The sequence below is a fragment of the Pongo abelii genome, chromosome X (genome assembly GCF_028885655.2).
Source record: "Pongo abelii isolate AG06213 chromosome X, NHGRI_mPonAbe1-v2.0_pri, whole genome shotgun sequence".
In the NCBI taxonomy this organism is placed as follows: domain Eukaryota; kingdom Metazoa; phylum Chordata; class Mammalia; order Primates; family Hominidae; genus Pongo; species Pongo abelii.
This window is the reverse complement of record NC_072008.2, coordinates 117,617,349-117,638,973: the sequence shown is the minus strand read 5'-3', so window position 1 is coordinate 117,638,973 and position 21,625 is coordinate 117,617,349. Positions and strand designations below refer to the sequence as shown.

General features: G+C 38.2%; 1 protein-coding gene across 9 annotated transcripts in view; it reads right to left on the bottom strand.

Moving 5' to 3' along the window:
* Nucleotides 1-21,625, bottom strand: part of ALG13 (ALG13 UDP-N-acetylglucosaminyltransferase subunit) — an 80,416-nt gene that overhangs the window by 20,703 nt on the left and 38,088 nt on the right. For all 9 annotated transcript variants that reach the window (XM_024240676.3, XM_054544977.2, XM_024240685.2 and 6 more), the window contains 13 exons: nucleotides 19,256-19,331; nucleotides 18,164-18,272; nucleotides 17,010-17,074; nucleotides 15,994-16,094; nucleotides 14,828-14,955; nucleotides 12,860-13,106; nucleotides 12,470-12,583; nucleotides 12,149-12,305; nucleotides 11,614-11,734; nucleotides 9,503-9,535; nucleotides 9,349-9,404; nucleotides 4,779-4,850; nucleotides 3,020-3,185 (listed from right to left, as the gene is read on the bottom strand). In XM_024240676.3, coding sequence (XP_024096444.1) covers nucleotides 3,020-3,185; nucleotides 4,779-4,850; nucleotides 9,349-9,404; nucleotides 9,503-9,535; nucleotides 11,614-11,734; nucleotides 12,149-12,305; nucleotides 12,470-12,583; nucleotides 12,860-13,106; nucleotides 14,828-14,955; nucleotides 15,994-16,094; nucleotides 17,010-17,074; nucleotides 18,164-18,272; nucleotides 19,256-19,331 — 1,445 coding nt within the window. The remainder of the gene's footprint in view (nucleotides 1-3,019; nucleotides 3,186-4,778; nucleotides 4,851-9,348; nucleotides 9,405-9,502; nucleotides 9,536-11,613; nucleotides 11,735-12,148; nucleotides 12,306-12,469; nucleotides 12,584-12,859; nucleotides 13,107-14,827; nucleotides 14,956-15,993; nucleotides 16,095-17,009; nucleotides 17,075-18,163; nucleotides 18,273-19,255; nucleotides 19,332-21,625) is intronic.

The window sequence follows — 21,625 nt, the reverse complement described above, 5'->3', positions numbered from 1 at the left end:
TACTAGCCACATGTGGCTTTTAGCACTTGGTATGTGGCTAATGCAACTGAGGAACTACAGATTTACTTTATTTAACTGTAATTAATTTAGTTTCCACACGTGGCTAGTGATTAACCTGCTTGACAGCACAGTTCTCACAGATTCATCAGGAAGGGCTCATGGGAAGAATATTCTTGGTTTCTCACATGTTGCCCTTTGTGCTTGAAAATCAGTTTGACTGGATATAAAATTGCTGGTTCACATATTCTTTCCTTGAGTATCTTAAATGTTATTCCACTGTCTTCTAGCATAAAGCAATGCTGTCAAAGTTTGATGATTATCATTGTATTTCTCTTATATGCCATAGACTCTTAGGACTTTTTAACTCTAGCAATTTTATTACAATATTCTGCTGTTTATTGCTCTGGGTCAATATTCTCAGGTATTCAGGGTGCTGTTTCAAGTATGTACTTTTAAAACTTTTTAAACTTATGGTTTGACTTTGTGTCCCCACCCAAATCTCATCTTGAATTGTAAACTGAGTTGTAATCCCCAGGTGTCAAGGGACAGACCTGGTGGGAGGTGGCTGGATCATGGGAGTGGTTTCCCCTATGCTGTTCTTGTGATAGTGAGTAAATTCTCATGAGATCTGATAGTTTTATAAATGGCAGTTTCTCCTGCTCTTTCTCTCTCTCCTGGTGCCTTGTAAAGAAGGTGTCTGCTTTCCCTTTGCTTTCCGCCATGATTGCAAGTTTCCTGCGGCCTCCTCAGCCACGCAGAAATGTGAGTAAATTAAACCTCTTTCCTTTATATATTACCCAGTCTCAGGCATTTCTTTATAGCAGTGTGAAAACAACCTAATACAAAACTTCAGCAAAGTTTTCTAAATTATAGCTTTTAGTATTATTTTGTTCCTTTACTTTGGTTTTTTCAGAGACTTCTATCCGTGTTTGATCTCATTTGCCTAACTTCAAATATGTCGCTTTTAAATCTTTATCTTCATTTTTTTTTTCAATTTTAGATTTCCCTCTTCTTACATCTTTTTTTTTTTTCTGAAGTTTATGGCCGGGTGTGGTGGCTCATGCCTGTAATCCCAGCACTTTGGGAGGCTGAGGTGGGTGGATCACTTAAGCCTAGGAGTTCAAGACCAGCTTGGGCAACATGGCAAGACCCTCTCTCTACAAAAACACAGTAATTAGCCGAGTGTGGTGGCGTGTGCCTATAGTCCCAGGTACTAGGGGGCTGAGGCAGCAGTACTGCTTGAACCCTGGAGATCCAGGCTGCAGTGAGCCATGATCATGCCACTGCACTCCAGTCTTGGTGACAGAGCAATACCTCGTCTCAAAAAAAAAAAAAAAAAAAAAAAAAAATTAAAGCCTAAAGCACTCTTATTTCTCTTAAAGCATTATCTGCTGTACATACAGAGTGGGTATCCCTAATTTGAAAATCTGAAATTCAAACTGCTCCAAATTCCAAAACTTTCTGAGTGCCTACATAGTGCTCAAAGGAAATGCTCATTGGAGAATTTTGGATTTTCAGATTAGGAATGCTCAACAAGCATAATGCAAATATTCCAAAATCTAAAAAAATCCTAAGTCCAAAACACTTCTGGTCCCAAGCACTTTGAATAAAGAATACTTAACCTGTATTTGCTCAAGCTCATTACAGTTTAGTCTCCATTACTAAAATGACCTTATCCCCTTTATAATTCTTTCCTGAGTTCTATCACCTCAGGTGAGTTTTTCTAATTCTGATTTATGTTATTCTTTAATGTTTTGTATTATTAATATCTTTAGCTCATTTTGAAATAGTTTGTCACAGTTTTTAGTTTGTTTAGATCTGTTTAGTGTTTCATTTCTAACATGTTTTCATTGTCTGTAGGGATATTCTGCTTTTTATTCCTTAAGATATATTTGTGTAGCATTTGACCTTAATCCTTTTCTTTTGTTCTTTTCCCTGACCTGCTCTTTTCTCTATCCTGATCAATTCAGATTCCACTCTTAGCAGTTTCTTCCCAGTGAGGAATACTAATTCTAAAAGGGAACTCTGGCAGGTCAAATTCTGAAGAGTTAGAGGTTAAACTGTTCTAAGCCCTTTAAGTCCTTCTACTATGTGCCTCATGCACTCACCTAGTATTAGAGAGACCAAATCCCTTCCCAGCTTTGGCTGCTGCTTCCAAATTGTCTGCCCTACTTTTCAGTGAATTCTTATTCACTGGAATTCTCAGGTACATAAGACAACATCCTCAATGCTTCTATGTTCTTGCTCCCTCACAGACCCTGACAGCATGCAGGTCTTGTGACTAGTGGTTTGTCCCTACCTGCTTAAATCCTGGGGTTCATGGGGATACCTTGTCACCTAGATTTTTGTAGGTGTCATGGGTTTTGACTTCACTATTTCCATTTTTATTTTGAGACTCAGAAAAGCTAATGCTGTTGTTGCCACCACCTTCCTAAAAGTCTGCTGATAATTTAAAATTTTATTAACTCACTGAAAAGTCCACAACCACTTCATGAATTGGTACTATCAGTACCCCCAAGCCACAGATAAAAAGCTTCAATAATTTGTGCAAAATTACACAATAAGTAGTAAAACCAGGATTCTAACCCAGATCTTTTAAATTCCAGAGCCTATATCTTTTATTATGATATTTACAGGGCAATTATTCATTACAAAGGAACGTGTTTTATAGAATAAATTCCTGAAAAGTCTGCTATAAGGTGAGAAGCATCGCTATCTTAACTCTTACACGATAAAACTTAACTCAAGGTTTGAGAAACTAGTACAAGTCCCCTAATTCAGCAGGTAGCAAAATGAAAGGTATAAAATCTTACCAGCACAAAATATTCAAGAATAAACTTGAATCCCTGACTCTCAAATCTCATGGATTCCTCAATGGCAGAACATAATTTATTAAGTAGGTTAAATAAATTTAATTCTGGAAATTAAAGTAATGGTATGTAATTACCAGAATAGCTGGATGTGCATGTTCATGAATAGGAAAAGAGGCTTCCAAAGTAAATATCCGCTAATAACCTACCTGGCTTGCCGTGTGTAGGTGGAGATACAAATAGAGGCTGTATAGCATTCTGTGAGGAAACTGAAGTGGTACTAATAGCTTGATTAGCTGCTGCACCGTTAGATAAGACTGGAGCTGGAACATTATTGGCACAGGAAGCTGCAACTGCTGCAATATTTCCCATCACCTGTAAGTGTGGAAGAAAGTTCAAAACTCTAAGTTTGGTTTTTAAACAGTAGATTATCTGATCCTAAACTTCAGAAAATAGTAATTAGTTTAGACAACTAAAACACTGAAAGTCAACCTTTATGTAAACCTTATATAGGAAGGTTATTTCTTTCAGAAGATCTTAGGTCACTTGAGAGCTTTAATTTTTTAATTCATTTATTTCTAAAAAGGTAATACATTAATATGATTTGAGAATCAAGTATTAAATCGTATACAATGGAAAGTTTCCCTCCAAGCCCTGTCCTCCGTCTACCTAGTTGCCCGCTCCCCAAACAGTTAACCTCTGGGCTTCCTGCATATTATTCCAAAGATTTGTAACTCATTTTTACATGCATATATATTGCCCCACACAAGCAAACACCTTTTTTTGAGACAGAGTCTCACTCCCATCGCCCAGGCTGGAGTGAAGTGGCATGATTTCATTCACTGTAGCCTCAACTTTCCAGGCTCAGGTGATTCTCCCACCTCAGCCTCCTGAGTAGCTTAGGACTACAGTCACGCACCATCACGCCCAGCTAATTTTTTATATTTTTAGTAGAGATGGTTTTGTCATGTTGCCAAGGCTGGTGTTGAACCCCTGGGCTCAAGCAATCTGCCCGCCTTAGCATCCCAAAGTGTTGGGATTACAGGCATGAGCCACTGCATCTGGCCTACACTTTTTTCTTTTTTAAAGAGAAAAGGTGCCTTGCATTTTTTATAACATTGTAAGACTGTAATTTTTTTTTCTGCTTAGGCCACAGCTCCTTAAGAGAATAAACTATTTTTCCACAGCACCCAGTACGGGGCTGTGCACAGAAAGATATTCAATAAATGGTAACAGACTCTTCTTGAACATACTGTCCTCACTGGGAGTCTCCATTTTCTTCCCACCCAACTGCAGTGTGGCTGCTACCCACCCTGGTTCTCTGAAACTGTATTCAAAGTCACCAGTGGTCTCTATGTCAACAAATCTTAGTAGACTTTTGTTAAGTCTTATGTTGCTTGACCTCTTGGCAGCAACTGACACCTGGCTGCTCCTTGAAACGTTCTCTTCCTAGGGCTTCCATAATATTCCTCTCTCATGCTTTTCCTTCCTCCTTAGATGGTCCTTCTCTGCCCATTTTCTAAAATTTGATAATCCACGGGCTCTGTTCTAGTAAATGCCCTTCTCAATCTCTTCCTTTGCCCGGGATGATCTTGTTTACTCCTATGGTTTCAGCTACCTTTTATAATGCTGACTCTCCATTCTACAGGAAAGCTTTAAAATTAAGTTTCAGTTAATGAGACAGAATTGATGGGTAATTTAGATTAACTCACTCTTTATATAAAAGAGGCTCACAGGAGACTATGAGTAATCTAAAGCCAGCACATAGAACAGTGTCTGGAACACAGTAGATGCTCAATAATTTGTTGAATTAATTTACTAATCACTGTGTCAGACACCAGAAGGTACAATAATACCTAAAGGAATGAAAGCAGTTGCTTTGAAGTATGATGAAGGTAAATGAAAAGAGAAAATTCATTTTTCTGTGTTCAGGCCATTGTAACTGCTTAATAACACTATGAATATTACCTTCTGGGGGTAGTTGTATGAGGTAACTGTGTCCTGAGGAGACATAGAACATGACTTTCTGTCCTGAAGAGACTTTAACGAATACAAAAATATAGTTAAATAAAAAAACAAACAACACATCAATAACTTTGTTTCAACATATTTTAAAACTATATGAAAGTGATCAGTCCTGAAAAAATTCAAATTTGGAAGTGACTCCTAAGACAAAGCTCTAAAAGTTATCACTCTAAAATGTGATGTAGGTGACTGTTTTGTTACATATCTACAGAAATCCTCAACACATCTAACTCAAGTCCTGATGTAGATACTAAAATGTAACTGATAATTGAAATCTAAACACTCTTTCAGTGATCTTTGTCTTAAAAGCTTGAAGCACCATAGGACCAACAATAGTTTTGCTTAAAAAAAAAAAAAAAAGGCATTCTATCTGAATATGTAGCTTGGTACAAGGGTAAACTGGTTATTCAGCTGCGTTTTATCTAAGCGGGATTTAATAGATATTGTAAGATTCAAATATCATTCTCCTCTGGCTTAAGACCCTGTCTTTCTAAAAGTAAAAATGATTTTGAATGGCTTGGACTCATGCATGATAGACTGTCATGGCAGCAAAAACTCTACCAGCAGAGATTGGTTACATTAGTAAGAGCACAGAGAGAACAGGGAAAGGTAATCACAGCAAACAACAAAAGGTACCTTACTGTGAAAAGGTGAGCCCCACTTAACATGGACAATTCCAAAGTCTGTGTTCAAGTATAGCCAAAGCCCCTGCCAAAAAGCAAACATTTGCCCTGGCTCAGAAGTTCCCAAGTGAATACCAAATGCTTCTAGAGAAACATTTATTTGAGTGTTAGACATGGAAATAAGAAGTAGAAATAAATGTTCATGATTTCTTAGAAGGCTTTGCCTGGAAATCTTTATTCAAAGAGTCCTGTGTTGGACAAAAACAAAGATAAATAGACAGGACTTAATTAAGCAAAAAAGCTTCTGCACAGCAAAAAGAAATAACCAGCAGAGTAAACAGATAGACAACGCACAGAGTGGGAGAAAATCTTCACAATCTAGCAATCTATACATTCGACAAAGGACTAATATCCAGAATCTACAAGAAACTCAAATCAGCAAGAAAAACACAATCCCATCAAAAAGTGAGCTAAGGACATGAATAGACAATTCTCAAAAGAAGATATACAAATGTTCAACAAACATAGGAAAAGATGCTCAACGTCAGTAATTACCAGGGAAATGCAAATAAGAACCATTATGTGATACCGCCTCGCTCCTGCAAGAATGGCCATAATCAAAAATATCAAAAACTAATGTTGGCATGGATGTGGTGAAAAGGGAACGGTTTTATACTGTTGGTGGCAGTGTAAACTAGTACAACTGTGTACACTGTTTTCCACTATGGAAAACAGTGTGGAGATTCCTTAAAGAACTAAAAGTAGAACTACCATCTGATCCAGCAATCCCACTCCTGGGTATGTACTCAGAGGAAAAGAAGTCATTACACAAAAAAGATACTAGCACATATATGTTTATAGCAGCACAATTTGCAATCGCAAGAATATGGAACCAGCCCAAATGCCCATCAATCAATCATCAAGTGGATAAAGAAAATGTGGTGCATATATACCATGGAATACTACTCAGCCATACAAAGAAACAAAATAATGGCATCTGAAGCAACTCAGATGGAATTAAAGACCGTTATTCTAAGTGAAGTAACTCAGGAATGTAAAACCAAACACTGTATGTTCTCACTCATAAGTGGAAGCTAAGCTAAGGAAGCAAAGGCATAAGAATGATACAATGGACTTTGAGGACTCGGGGGAAATGGTGGGAATGGGGTGAGGGATAAAAGACTATACACTGGGTACAGTGGTACACTGCTCAAGTGATGGGTGCACTGAAATCTCAGAAGTCACCACTAAAGAACTTATTCATTGTAACCAACTGCCACATGTTCTCCAAAAAACCTATTGAAATTAAAAATTAAAGACAAAGAGTTTTTTTTAATGTATGCTGATAATTCTGAAGACATTCATCCTTTATTTTAGCAACAATAGAAATTTGCTATGGATTTGGTGATGGGTGCAGGGGGCTTGGAACATATGAAGAGATTGAAAGCTATTGAGGTTGTTTGAATTCAGAACAACAAGGAACATGTGACAAGTGAAATTGAAGGAACAGAAAAAAAAAGTATTCTTGTCATCCCTTGTGGTAAGATTCTTACTTGGCTACTTCAAGAGGTGATATCAAAACTACATGATATGAGAATAGTAATGGTGGCAGGAAATGGGGGAAAAAACTTTCTCTGGAGGGAGCAAAGTAAGGGAAGGAGAAAGAACAGAAAGAGAATTACATATCAGAGTTTTCTTCTCCTTCCTAAGGTATATTGTCTAAACAGTAAAAACAAAAATTTAGTATATGAAGCTGCCACAGTTTAGTCATAATTAGAGAATATAAGGCAGTTATTCAAGTTCTTCATAAATATTCCAGATTTCCTGAATAGATGGTAGGATTGCCCTTCCCAGCTCCATCCAAAGTCAAGAATGACCATGTTACTTGGTCAATAAAATATGACCAGAAATGTCAGTGTTCAATTTCTGTATCTTTTGCCATGCTGTGATGATCATGATGGCATGTGTCCATCAGCCTGGGTCCCTGGGTGACTATGAAGAACAGTCATAGTCTGGCAGCCTGCTGCCAACTCGCATTGAACTACATAACATTAGCAAGAACAACTTTTCCTGAGTTAAGCCACTGAGATTTTGGGGGGTTGTTAACTGCAGCATAACCTAGCTTGACTAAAACAGAAATTGGTAACTAGAAGTAGGGTACGGCTATAACAAAATCCTAATTGAGAAGGAGATTATGAACATATAGCTCCTAGGATAAGCAATTTAGAAGACATGATGTTAGTATTGTACTTTGATAACTGTTGGCATTGTTTAAAGCAAGTTATTTTAAGACAGGTGTGTGTAGGAGAGAATGAGTAGTTTGCAGGCAGGAATGAAAGGGAATAGACTCCTTGCATACAGGGACTCACAGGATTGAAGGAACAACTGTTTCAACCCTAAACTATAAAAGGTAATATTGATGAATGGTTTGAACGACGACAAACAGTGAAAACTCGACCTCACAGCAAGAATCAACTCTTTGGTTAAAACCCGAGTGCATTAAGATGTCTCAAAGCTAGAGTTCAACTAAGGATGTAACACCTAGTAAATCCTTGCACTTCAACAAAATGGCTTGTAGAAAAATGTCCAAAATGCATGGCTCTTCCATCAATGCCTGATAAACTCAAGCCACTTGCAATCAAATAGACAGAAATATAAGGATAAAACCACAAAGAATTATAGCAAATCTTAGTAGTATATCTATAGAAAAGAATTGTAGTATGGCTATTGGTACATGATACCAAAAGAAATCAAACAGAAGCAGAATAAATTAATCTTACAGCCAAAGAAATCACGAGCCAGAACTAAAACCATTCAACTGAGATAAAACCACCCTTGGGCCTCCAATCTTCTGTAAGTAGCAAGCTTAGAAAGCTGCTCGGTTGCCAAGGAAGGATTATTCTCCAATGCCTACTCCAAACACTGCCAAGGAAGGATGGGCCTTGGGAGTAACCAAGAGCCCCAGAAAATGAACGAGAGTTCCTCCAGCGAAGAGTCCCATGAGTATGTTGGGGGCCCTTACAATGTCTGCTCATGAAGGTCTCAGAATTGCTACAGGCCAATAACTGTTTTTTTATCCCCCATTTTCTCCCTTTCTGAATAGAAATTTCAGTCCCTGCTTCAGCATTGTAAACTGGGGAGGGAGGGGGGAAAAAAAAAAAAAACCCTCTGTATTTTTGGTTTTAGGTCTCAAGATCACAAGAAGCTACATCTGGACCCAATATAACAAGTACTACACATAGCCCAGAAATCCTAGGCTTTGAGTTTGATTACACTGAATGGGACATTTTAGGATGCCTCCTTTGAGACAGAAACAAGTATTCTGCCTATGAGAGGGAGGGCAAGTTGAATGATATAGTTCTTAGTGCTGTTAACATGTTTCTTTTTGCCTTCCAGCACAGAGAAGTTAGACTCTTCAGTGGGACCTGCTCTGGCCAGTGAAATGGAAAAGAAAGTGACATGTATCACCTCTAGCGGAAGCTGTCCAAGAGCCAGTGCACCATTTACCGAATTTTATTTCCTGCCTTGGCAATTGTGGATGAATTTCCATCAGCCTGAGTACCTGAGCAAGCCCTTCTATAGACGTCTACTAGACATGCAGCATAAAGGAGAAGCAAATTTTTGTTATATTGAGTGAGATGTATCATCCATTCTAATAAAAAAATCATAATAAAACCTTCTAAAAGATCATTACTGCCTATGTTAGAATATCTCTAAATATATTAGTTCCAGAACACGAGTTAATTTCTGTCTCAATTTCATCTTCAAAACGAGAATGATACTAAGCCTCACAGGGTTGTTCTGATTTAAATACATTTATATGTATAGCTCTTAACAGTGCTCTAGTACATAGTAGGAGCTATAACTCTTTGCTATTATTAAATACCTACCAAGTTTGCTGTAGATGCAGTTGTGCTATAAACACCTGAAGTTTCATAGTCTGGCTCTAGAGAATATAGCCAAAAGTAAAAAATGAGCATTATTTTATAGCTTGAAATTCTATAAACAATGATGAATGCCAGATCACTTCTAGATCTTACTGACCTGCACGATAAAGATATTCTTCATGATATCCCCCTGGGGAAAAAAGACAAGACAGAAGAAATGTGTTTATATAGGTCTTTTTAGCTCAGCAGAGCCAAATGGCCAGCACTTGCTTTTTCCACCAGTTTTATGGTTATATGTTCAAAACTAAAATGCATACATCCTGGAAAGTGATATGAGCTTTCACACTTGTCAAGAGATACTGAAGCCGGAGACTAGCTGTAAGCTGTATAAATTTCTCCTCTGAAAATCCACTTAGCTCTTAGAGGTCAGGCAGAAGTGAAAACTCAGTTGTGTCCAATTTTTCCAGTGAGGCTACGGTATGGTGATTAAGCACATAGGCTCTGGAGTGAGGACTGCCTAGATTTGAATTCTGATTAACTACATGACTTTAGGCAAGTTATTTAATCTCTGTGCCTCAATTCTTCACTGTAAAATGGAATAACAGTACCTAGCTCACAGGCCTTTTGAGGATGGTTAATGGAAGTGCAAGTAACTTAGCATAGTGTTTTACACATACTAAATACTCAATGGTGATTATAAAGTATGAGTATAATCCACTGTTTCCTTAGGTGGACATTAAGGGAATATGTATGCCTCATCTGTTTTTCAATCTGTTTCATGTAAGTAATACATGTAAAATGAGTGTGTCCTCAAAGGGTGGCTCAGTAGACTGAAGTACTTTTAAGATTTCTGTACCACTGAAATGCAGAGAAAGTCAATACTCAATCGGACAGTTTTCCACCAAATATAACCCCGCAGTTCTAAAGTAAATTTGATTCTTAAACATACCACTTATCAAACACACATGCATGAAACTCCTCCAGATTTAAGGTGGGAGCAAAGATTTGGTTATTTCAAATATGCCACACTACCCATAGAGCTAAAAGACAAAAGCGTCATCTAAATAAGAGAGCAGACAGTAAATGTCCTTAAGCACACGCATGCACACACGTACAAAGTTTTCACAGATCATTCTTGCACTAGATTTTTTTACTCATTAAATTCCTAAAAATATCTATTTTTTCTACACTAGTAGAAAAAAAGAGTACAAGAAAATAAGGAACTTATTCATAAGTCAAGTCATTAGGAATGCCTGACACCTCCTCAAGCCACTCAATGCTCCACAATTGTTTCAAGAGGGATATGCAGTATCTTTTAAAAGTAACAAGGTAAAAATAAACACGTTCCATGGTAGAAGTCAACATAAAAACTGGTAAGGCTATGTGTGTGTATGTGATTCCAATTATAAAAAATGTCCAGCAGAGGCAAATCCATAGAGACAGAAAACAGACTGATGGTTGCCAAGGGCTGGGGGTTGGGGCAAATGGGGAATGGCTCCTAATGGGCACAGTATTTCTCTACTGTGGTGATAAAAATGTCCTAGTATTAACTGTGTTGATGGTATGCAACTCTGAATAAAAAACCATTGAATTGTATTCTTTAAATAGCTGAATTGTATGATATGTAAATTATATCTCAATAAAACAGTTACAAAAAATTATATCTCTGCCATTTACCAAGGATATGACCTTGGCCACGTCATTTACCCTCTGAATCTCAATTTCCTCATATGTAAAATAGGGACAGCACATTCCTCAGAAGAACGCACGAAGGACTATATTATGAATATAATGACTTAGTAGAGTGGGTATCACATAGGGTTCAATAAAGAGTAATGTTTATAGATCAAATAGACTTATTTGGGCAAATAAGTTACTTCATAGTAGTCTTAAAAAATAATAGCCAGTCACACGAAAAGCCTAACATATACAAATGGTGAGGACAACTATCAATAGTGCCTTACTAATAACAAATAGATGTTTTCCATACTGATATCTGACACCAAGTCAAAACTCACTAAAGACCTATGCAGAGAGCTGAAAACAAGTTATAACAATGTAGCAGCCTACTGAAATAGAAGTCTACACTTCTGAGAAATACCAGGACATATTAAAAAACCCAGCAAGCATTAAGAACTTATATAAATCTTTCAAAACTAAGCTACTGGAACAGACAGAGACCCCAAAACCAAATTGGTCTACTTCACCGGGCTGATGTGCTAATGCCACAAGAATCTTTTAAAAAATATTTAACTATAATTGACTCACCATTTTCACTCTGGCCATTGCCCTCCTCTAAATTCAAAGTCTGTTTGCCTGAGCTATGTCCCCGCCTTCCAACACAGTATGCTGAAGTAGCAGGAACCATTGTAGAGGGACCTCCATGATTCTGTATTAGAGAGACACACATACACTGCAGTTCTCACTATACAGTCAGAAAAAAAAGCTAGAGGGATGTTTTAAAAGGCAGTTTAAAAACTAGCCTAACAATGTGAACTGCTATTGTAAGAGAACTCTGTAATTAAATGTTTTCCATGCAGTTTAGAATACAAAAAATATGAAGTAACAATCAAGAAAACAGAAAATATTAACCCATACTCTATAGGCAAGATTATTAAGTCTACCTCTATTCCCTTCTCTAGGAACAGCTGGGAGAAAATGTCTCTTTTCTCATTTTCATTTTCCAGAAAAGGCTTTGTGTGGTTATTTGTACAAAATCTAAAATTTGCCCACATTGCCTTTACTTCAAAAAAATAAATGAAAAAAGTAAACAGCTTTTTGAGTAAAGCATTGATCCACTCACAGGTAAAGTTGGATAAGCAGTCTCATCCCCTTCTTCAACTTCATAAAAAGTAATAGTTTCTTCCAAGCCCCTGGGCATCTGTCCATTCCCTGGGGTAAATCCATACTGGGACTCCTTATTCATACAACTCATCTGGCGGTGACTACGTCTAAATGAACTTAAGTGGTTCCAATAATAAAAAAGTAAAAATGATGAAATATAGTAACTTGTTCCTAATTTCTAAATAACAGTTCAAATATCTCAAAGTTGACACTTTTTAAAGCATTAATGTTCAGCAATGAAATCAGACTTACCCATTTTCTCTTTCAACACAATACTTACCGAGATCTATAAGAGAAGTTATCATAGCTCTGGCAGCACCTTTTACCTGGGCCTGGGTAAAAATCAACTTTAGGGCCCGGCACGTTGTGCCTGTTTATAAACCGAGATGAATTCCTAAAAATAAAGAGAAAGGAAACGAGAACTCTCTACTCACTAATACCTAAGTAGTCAGTCTCTGTAGTTAAATAGAACTAATCTGTCTTTCTAAAAACATTCAATTAGAAAGAGCTCTGCTCTCTGCAATACTGGCATTAGGCCTAACTATTATTAATGAAATACAGTCTGTATGTCACCGAGACCCTCATCTTGATGGCATTCTATCTTCTTGGATCTCTTCAATTGCTTCATATTTCCCTAGACCATGAAAATACAAATCTGTCAGTGTCTTACCTGGGCATCCCATATCCCCGACCTTGTCTCGGAGATGGATGCTGAGGATGAAAATGTTCATCAGACATAACATTGCCAGCTGTCTGTGAGTAGTGAATTGGAGGATCGTGCCCATAATGCATACTGTGCTGTAGCCTGGGTGGGAGGAGGGGGTCTCCCTTGCCGTAAGCCATAGTCATGTAAACCTCTTTCCCTCGAATTTTCTTGAACATCTTCTTCTGTTGCTTTATGTCCATCTCTGATATAACTTTCAGGCAAACAAAGAAGTAGCAAATAAGCTTCATAATCAAAGCAAAAGGCCCAGTGTACTGTCACCACCACACTGCCTTAAACTTTCCAATGCTTCCCCTGGGAACAAACCAAATAAACATACGGAGGGAATTTTTGTATTTTGGAAGGATATACTAGATTTTTTATTTGGAAGGACAAAACCAGCAGGTAATTTCTGTATCAATGGGTATATCTCGGCACTATCCCCAGTATGGGCAGGTTAGTATAGGTCATCAAAACACTGAGTCATCCATAGCCAGGCAAGGTGGCTCACGCCTGTAATCCCAGCACTTTGGAAGGCCGAGGTGGGTGGATCACTTGAGGTCAGGAGTTCAAGGACAGCCTAGTCAACATGGTGAAACCCCGTCTCTACTGAAAATGCAAGAATTAGCCAGGCGTGATAACGTGCACCTGTAATCCCAGCTACTCAGAAGGCTGAGGCAGGAGAATTGCTTGAGCCCGGAAGGTGGAGGTTGCAGTGAGCCAAGATCGCGTAACTGCACTCCAGCCTGGGCGACAGAGTGAGACTGTCTCAAAAAAAAAACAAAACAAAACAAAACATGCCTGTAATCCCAGCACTTTGGGAGGCCGAGGTGGGCAGATCACGAGGTCAGGAGATCGAGACCATCTTGGCTAACACGGTGAAACCCCATCTCTACTAAAAATACAAAAAATTAGCTGGGTGCGGTGGCGGGAGCCTGTAGTCCCAGCTACTCGGGAGGCTGAGGCAGGAGAATGGCATGAACCCGGGAGGCGGAGCTTGCAGTGAGCCGAGATAGCGCCACTGCAGTCCGGCCTGGGCCAAAGAGGGAGACTCTGTCTCAAACAAACAAACAAACAAAAACCCCAAAAACACTGAGTCATCCAATCACATACATTACTATTCTCTAATAAATTATGCCTGTTAATATCCCTGGCTGCTTCCATGAGGTATTTTCCTAGTTCTCTAAGAAATATTTTTCCCCCTCAGGTTAAGATCCATGTCGGCTTAAGTTTTTAAAATTAATTTTTATAGGTGTAGAACAGTACGTATTTATGGGGTACATGCACTATTTTGATACAAGCATACAATGTATAATGATCAAATCAAGGTAACTGGGATATCTATCACCTCAAACATTTACCAATTCTTTATGTTGGGAACATTCCAAATCCAGTCCTCTAGTTTTTTTGAAATATGCAATTGTTAACTACGGTCACCCTATTATGCTACCAAATACTAGATCTTAATCCTACTACCTATTTTTGTACCCATTAACTAATCCCTCTTTATCCCCCACCCCCAATACCCTTCTGAGCCTCTGGTAACCATCATTCTACTCCTCATCTCCACAAGATCATTTTTTTCTTTTTAGCTCTCAAATATGAGTGCTTAAGTTTATACAAAGTCCCTTAAGAACCATGGTTCTCAACCAGGGACAATTGTGCCTCTCCCTCCTCTAGGGAATATTTGGCAATGTCTGGAAACATTTTTGTTTCTAGTGGACAGAAGCCAGGGATGCTATGAAGCACCCTACAATGCACAGGACAGCCCCCCGACAAGGAAGTAGTATCCATTCCATTATCAGCAGTGCTAAAGTTGAGAAACCCTACCCTACAACAAAACATATGACATACCTTTAAAAAATAGTGCAATGTAGGTAAGTAAAAGCAGGTACATGAAGGGAAAAATAAAATAACAACCTTTAGCATACAAACCTATTTCCGGGACATATCCCCCAGGCATTTTCTGGTAACCTCTTCCTTTCCGACTGGGCATAGCATTCCAGGCAGTAACAGGCATCACTTGGGTAACTGGTTTTAAGTTAGCCAGTGGAACAACATGCCTTAAAAGTTAAAGGTATCACCATGAAGATACTGCAACACAGACTTAAATTTCATTCAATACACGTATCCCACCCCTTATACTTCAAGTGTATTCTATTAAAACCTGGTTGACACCAGTTTCCTTGTTTAATTTTTTCTTAGTTTAGAAAACCTAAGAGTAGTTTGTACAATTTCACTGCTGTTTCTAGTACCGATGACATTTCAGAAGAAAGACTGTGGTAGACTGTATTAGTTCATAAATATTTGCTGCACCTCCTGGGAGGATTAAATTTCCCCACCCCATTGACATGAGGCTTGGGAATGTAAACCACTCTGGTTAATAAAGTATGAGACATTTTAAGATTCAGCAAGTGGTTTGTTCTCATTTTATTCCCTATGATCATGGATGCACGTGTTAAAATAGAATCTCTGTTGAACTGGATCCCATTTGCTGACCCACTATGGACATGCTAAATGAAGGAGGAAGGACCTTACTGTTTTAAGCTGCTGAAATGTTTTGGTTGTTAGAGCAGCACAGCCTCATTTAATGGTTCTCAAAGTGGACCAGCAGCATTATCATCACCTGGAAACTTGTCCAAAATTAAAATTCATGGGCCCCACCTCAGACTTACTGAATCAGAAACTTTAGAGACTGGGCTCACTAATCTTGTGTTTTCACAAGCCCTCCAGGTAATTCCAGTGCATGGTAAAGTTTGAGAAAGACTAGATTAGCTTATCTTCATACTGGCAGAGGCTCAGTTATTAATCCAACTTTGCAATTACTATGAGCAGTTTTGTATCAGAATTCTGTTGTACTTAATATTTCTAATAAGTAGGCTAGTGTCTTAAGATTTGAAAACTTTTATACATATCTAATATCTATATTGATATTTCATACTTCAGCACATGCTTTTATAATTCAAGATAAGTCATCCTAGGCCAACAGTAGATACAATTCTGGTTCTCTTACTAGCATCCTGGTAATTCTCAATTTAATATTACAAAATGGAACCAGGAACCAAAGATTTCAGTAATTCAACAAATTATCATATTCCTACTTTTCTGCCAATTCTTCAATGAAGACTGTTACTGAATTGTTCTCATTTCCAACTTCCTGGATATGAGCATTATAATATCTTCCATCTGATTCCAAGCAAACCTGAAAAGAGAATACATCTAGTCTCAAGACTAGTGACAGATATGGCTAATGCCAAACAAAATACCACATTTCCCCAAATGGAGTTCAGTGTCTACTTTTTAAAGTAATTCATATCAACACTGCCAGTCTGGATCAACGGAGGCAGCACATACTGAAAGAACCTTACATCTAATCACTAAATTTGTAATTAAAATTTAACACAGACATTAAAGAAACATTTTTTTTTCGGCTGGGTGTGGTGTCTCATGCCTGTAATCCCAACATTGGGAGGCCAAGGTGGGAAGATCACTTGAGGCCAGGAATGAGACCAGCCTGGGCAACATAGTAAGACCCTGTTTCTATAAAAGAAAATAAAAATAGGCCAGGTGCACTGGCTCACGTCTGTAATCCCAGCACTTTGGGAGGCTGAGATGGGTGGATCACGAGGTCAGGAGATCAAGACCATCCTGGCTAACATGGTGGAACCACGTCTCTACTAAAAATACAAAAAATTAGGCGTGGTGGCAGGCGGCTGTAGTCCCAGCTACTTGTAAAGCTGAGGCATGAAGCCGGGAGGCAGAGCTTGCAGTGAGCTGAGATCGTGCCACTGCACTCCAGAGCCTGGGAGACAGAGCAAGACTCTGTCTCAAAAAAAAAAAAATTAAAAAAAATTAGCCAGGCATGGTAGTATGTGCCTGTAGTCCCAGCCACTAGAGAGGCTGAGGAAAGGAGGATCACTTGAGCTCAGGAGTTCGAGGCTGCAGTGAGCCATGATCATGCTACTACACTCCAGCCTAGGCAACAGAGCTAGACCCTATCTCTTTAAAAATAAAAATAAAAAGTTTCTAGTACTTTGTAAATAAGTCTTGCTCAACTCATATTATGACAAAAAGCACATTCTTAAGCAAATTACTGATTCTTGAAGAAGGAACTAACCTGACACTTGTCTCCCAAATAGTAGTGTCTCCCAGCATACTCCATGTAATCAGATTTTTGAAGTTCTATTAAAAGAAAATGAAGATTCAAGCTCAACTAAACTGGTTCCTTTCCTGTATCATTTAATTTCCTCATTTACTTTTACCGTAGTGCCTTTGACAACGCTACCACTATAAGTGAAAATAGGGGTAAAGTCCCGAAGGGCCATTCTATCATTCTGGATGAGTTATTTCTGCAGTCAATTTAAAAAGACGTGCCAGAATAATTTTGTGCTTTAAAAAACAAATAGGTGGAAATTGGGAGTTTGTAATCAGAGATAGTCAAACACCAACGAGGTACAATTTGAAAGTAACATTATTCAGCTTCTCAAATCAACCTATTTTTTTTTTTTTAACAACTTACTGTGTTTCCCAAGGTCTTGACCTCATTCTAGATTGTTAACTACAACTAGGTTTACCAGGGTTCAAGGAGTTGAATGTGAAATACTAAAGGCTTATCTTGAAGGCAAAACTTTAAGGCCTAGGTTGATCACTTTAGTTATCTTATAAGGAGAGAAACAATGACCTATTTTCAAGGGTTGGTAAACTTTTTCTGTAAAGAGCCAGATAGTAAGTATTTTCAGTTTCTTGGGCCATAAGACGCTCAGAACTACTCAAACTCTGCTGTAAAATGTTATGAACACTGAAATTTGAATTATATAATTTTTCATGTGTCACAATATATTATTCTTTTAATTTTTTTCTGCCATTTAAGAATTAAAGACCATTCTTAGCTCATAGACCACATAAAAACAGTTGGTGTGTCAGATTTGACCCACAGGCCTAACCTACTCATTTATCAAGGAAGGTGGTCTTAACACCTGGAATTTAAGATGAGCTTGTTTTCAGTCACTAAGTTTCTTGAAGCTATCTAAAAATTATCTCCACACAGTTTTTGCAAAGTTGAAGTCCCAGGCAAACATCAGACTTTAAAAGATCCCTCCCACTTCTAAAGCTATGTTCCCTCCTTTGAATTTAAATCATATATAAAGTAAGATAAAAAGCATCAGGCTGTTTTTTATAACAGTATTTCTTATAAGAGATGTTCACCAAAATTTGCAAAATTATACTCCTGATTTGTCAGGATTCAAAAGTATCCTGTTGATATTTCATTACCTTTTCTGCTGTCCAACCAAACATCAAATTCTACATTACGATAGATTTCTGGATCCAGGGCTTTGAGCACCTTATAGGGGAAGGGCATCTTTGATGGATTTTCTGGAGACTAAAACAAAAATAATCATGCTACAAACTCACAATCCTTAGTCTTCCTTCTACGAAGAAGGAAGAATTAAGTTTCTCTCTTCTTAAAAAAAAAACCTACATGTCGTTCTTTATTAAAACAAGAAATAAATCGCACAATAAATTTTGCCATATATTTTAAAAATCAGGAGACTGAAGTCGCAAAATGCAAGTAATCTAAAAGGTTTTAGATGGCAGAAGGGAAATAATGTCTAAACCAGGCAATGACTCAGGACACATCCCATATAAACCAATGCAACACAAACCAGGATTAAAAATTCAGAGCTATTCAGGAAGTGTTATCATGATATACACATGGAGGTGCAAGTATTTCTGTATTCTACAATCACCTGGAAATATCTGAAGGTTACTTCATTATGGTCAAATCCTGTTAAAATTTCCAAAGGAACTACCATTTTTCTTCTGCTTTCCTAGAATTTCACCATATTCAATACTATTCCAAAATTACAAGCACCTCAGGTATACACAGAGATTGCTATAATGGTATTTGACTTATTTAGCTAGCCTCAAACTGAAGGCCTATTTGATTTTAGTCCTATATGGATGGTGAAATTTCTGTTTCTCTAACTTTAAACCATGATTATCACCTAGTTTGAATAAAATAAAGATAGGCATTGTATTCCTTAATGAAAAAAACCTTAGCATCAGAAGACTGATTACAAACTAAATATTGAGTTTGTAATATTTAACTTAAAAACATATTGCTCCTGAAATTTCTGAAGTGTTCAGTTTGTTCTGAAAAATCTAAAATTCTGTAAAAATAAGAATTCAAAGAACATTAAGCATGCATTTGAAGTTTAAAGGTAGGTAGACTTTCACAAAGGAAAATGACCAACTCCTCCCTCAACCCATATAACTAGAATATAATATCTGACTTTAACTAGTTTAAGTCATGATGCTGCAAGCCAAGAGTATGAAAATTCTTTGCCTTAGAAAATATCAAACCTTTGTTTCTTCTGTTCCTTTACTGTAGCCCTCTGGTATATTTTCAGCATTGTAGCAGGCACCCCACTCTTCCATCCTAATTCAAAAGATTTAGAGCAAAGAGCTTTTTATAAATGAAGAATTTACTTATGTTAAGCCTAACAACTACACCACCACCTAGTGGTAAATTAGCTCAGCTCTAAAAATAAGGCAAACGCTTTTTCATTCCAACATTTGCATTTATGCTTCCTTTTTATAAGTATGTGCTACAATATACTTAGCAGATTACCTCCTATATTTTACAACTCCTGTGAGAACACACTCTTAGGGTGATCCCTATGATCCCTGCCTCATTCATTTTACTGGTCTCTCTCTCTCCTCTGCTGCCTATAAGGAAGCAAGCAGCCATGTTCACCACTACAATGTAGCAGAGCTGAGGGTTACTTCTGCCAGCTGACAGCGAAAACTTGAAGCTCTCAGTCCTATAGCTCGAAGGAACTGAATGCTGCCAAGAACCATGAGTGGGGAAGTAGATCTTTCCCCAGTCAAAGCTCCAGATAAGAACTCAGTCCTGACCAACATCCTCATTACAGTCTTATGAGACACTCAGCAGAAGATCCAGCTAAGCCATGTCCAGATTCCTAATCCACATAAATTGTGAGAAAAATGTGCTGTTTTAAGCTTGCAAGTTTGTAGTAACAGTGTTACACAGCAAAACATAACTAATACACCTTGTCTTCCGACTAATGTAGTTTCCGTAAGCCTGAAGTCCTTAAGACAAGTGATCAGTGAAGAATGAAGCAACCTTTACCCTAATACATGGTTGCCACTCCTGGCAGTCCCAAATAAGCTTTAAAAACCCTCTTCTGGGCCGGGTGTGGTGACTCACGTCTGTAATCCCAGCACTTTGGGAGGCCGAGGCGGATGGATCACGAGGTCAGGAGACCGAGATCATCCTGGCTAAACCAGTGAAACCCCATCTCTACTAAAAATACAAAAAATTAGCCGGGCTTGGTGACACGCGCCTGTAGTCCCAGCTACTCGGGAGGCTGAGGCAGGAGAATTGCTTGAACCTGGGAGGCGGAGGTTGCAGTGAGCCGAGATCGCGCTACTGCACTCCAACCTGGCTGACAGAGCGAGACTCCGTCTCAAAAAAAAAAAAGAAAAAAAATTGTAAGCTTTAAACATCCAAGAAATAGAACTGCAAGACAAAACACACAAGGTGACACTTACCTAGCACCAAACCTATCTGAATTTGCAGGCAGAACTAGGAATTAGGAAGAAATATAAGACATGTACTTTATTATCTCAAACCCAAAGTGTTCAACTAGAGCTGTTTAACAGTTGTTTCCTCAGAGGCACACTCATAGTGCATACCAAAGGCAGACACTAAAACACTCCTAAAACTTACACTGAGAAATTTTCTACTGGCTGGATGTGTCAACTAACCTCAGTTATTACCTAGAAAATGATGGTGCTACTTTGGAATCAGTATTTTCTCAAAGTATGATCCACAGGCTACCTATATCAGAATGCTTAGGCACACTTGTTTAAAAAACAGATTCTTGGCCCCATCCTGACCTCAAATTTTGTGACAGTAGGCACAGGAGAACCTGCCTTTCTAACAAGCACTATAATTCTTTTTTTATTTTTTATTTTATTATTACTATACTTTAAGTTTTAGGGTACATGTGCACAATGTGCAGGTTAGTTACATATGTATACATGTGCCATGCTGGTGTGCTGCACCCATTAACTCGTCATTTAGCATTAGGTATATCTCCTAATGCTATCCCTCCCCACTCTCCCCATCCCATAACAGTCCCCAGAGTGTGATGTTCCCCTTCCTGTGTCCATGTGTCTCATCGTTCAATTCCCACCTATGAGTGAGAATATGAGGTGTTTGGTTTTTTGTTCTTGCGATAGTTTACTGAGAATGACGATTTCCAATTTCATCCATGTCCCTACAAAGGACATGAACTCATCCTTTTTTATGGCTGCATAGTATTCCATGGTGTATATGTGCCACATTTTCTTAATCCAGTCTATCATTGTTGGACATTTGGGTTGGTTCCAAGTCTTTGCTATTGTGAATAGTGCCGCAATAAACATACGTGTGCATGTGTCTTTACAGCAGCATGATTTATAGTCCTTTGGGTATATACCCAGTAATGGCATGGCTGGGTCAAATGGTATTTCTAGTTCTAGATCCCTGAGGAATCGCCACACTGACTTCCACAAGGGTTGAACTAGTTTACACTAAAGTTTGAGAATCATGTAATTAGATAGTTCTGAAGTTTCTTCTAGCAATACAAAACGGACTCGAACAAAACCCCCAAGTCTGGGCATCTCACGACACATCTCTTTGGTAAAACTCTCCCCCCATTAAAA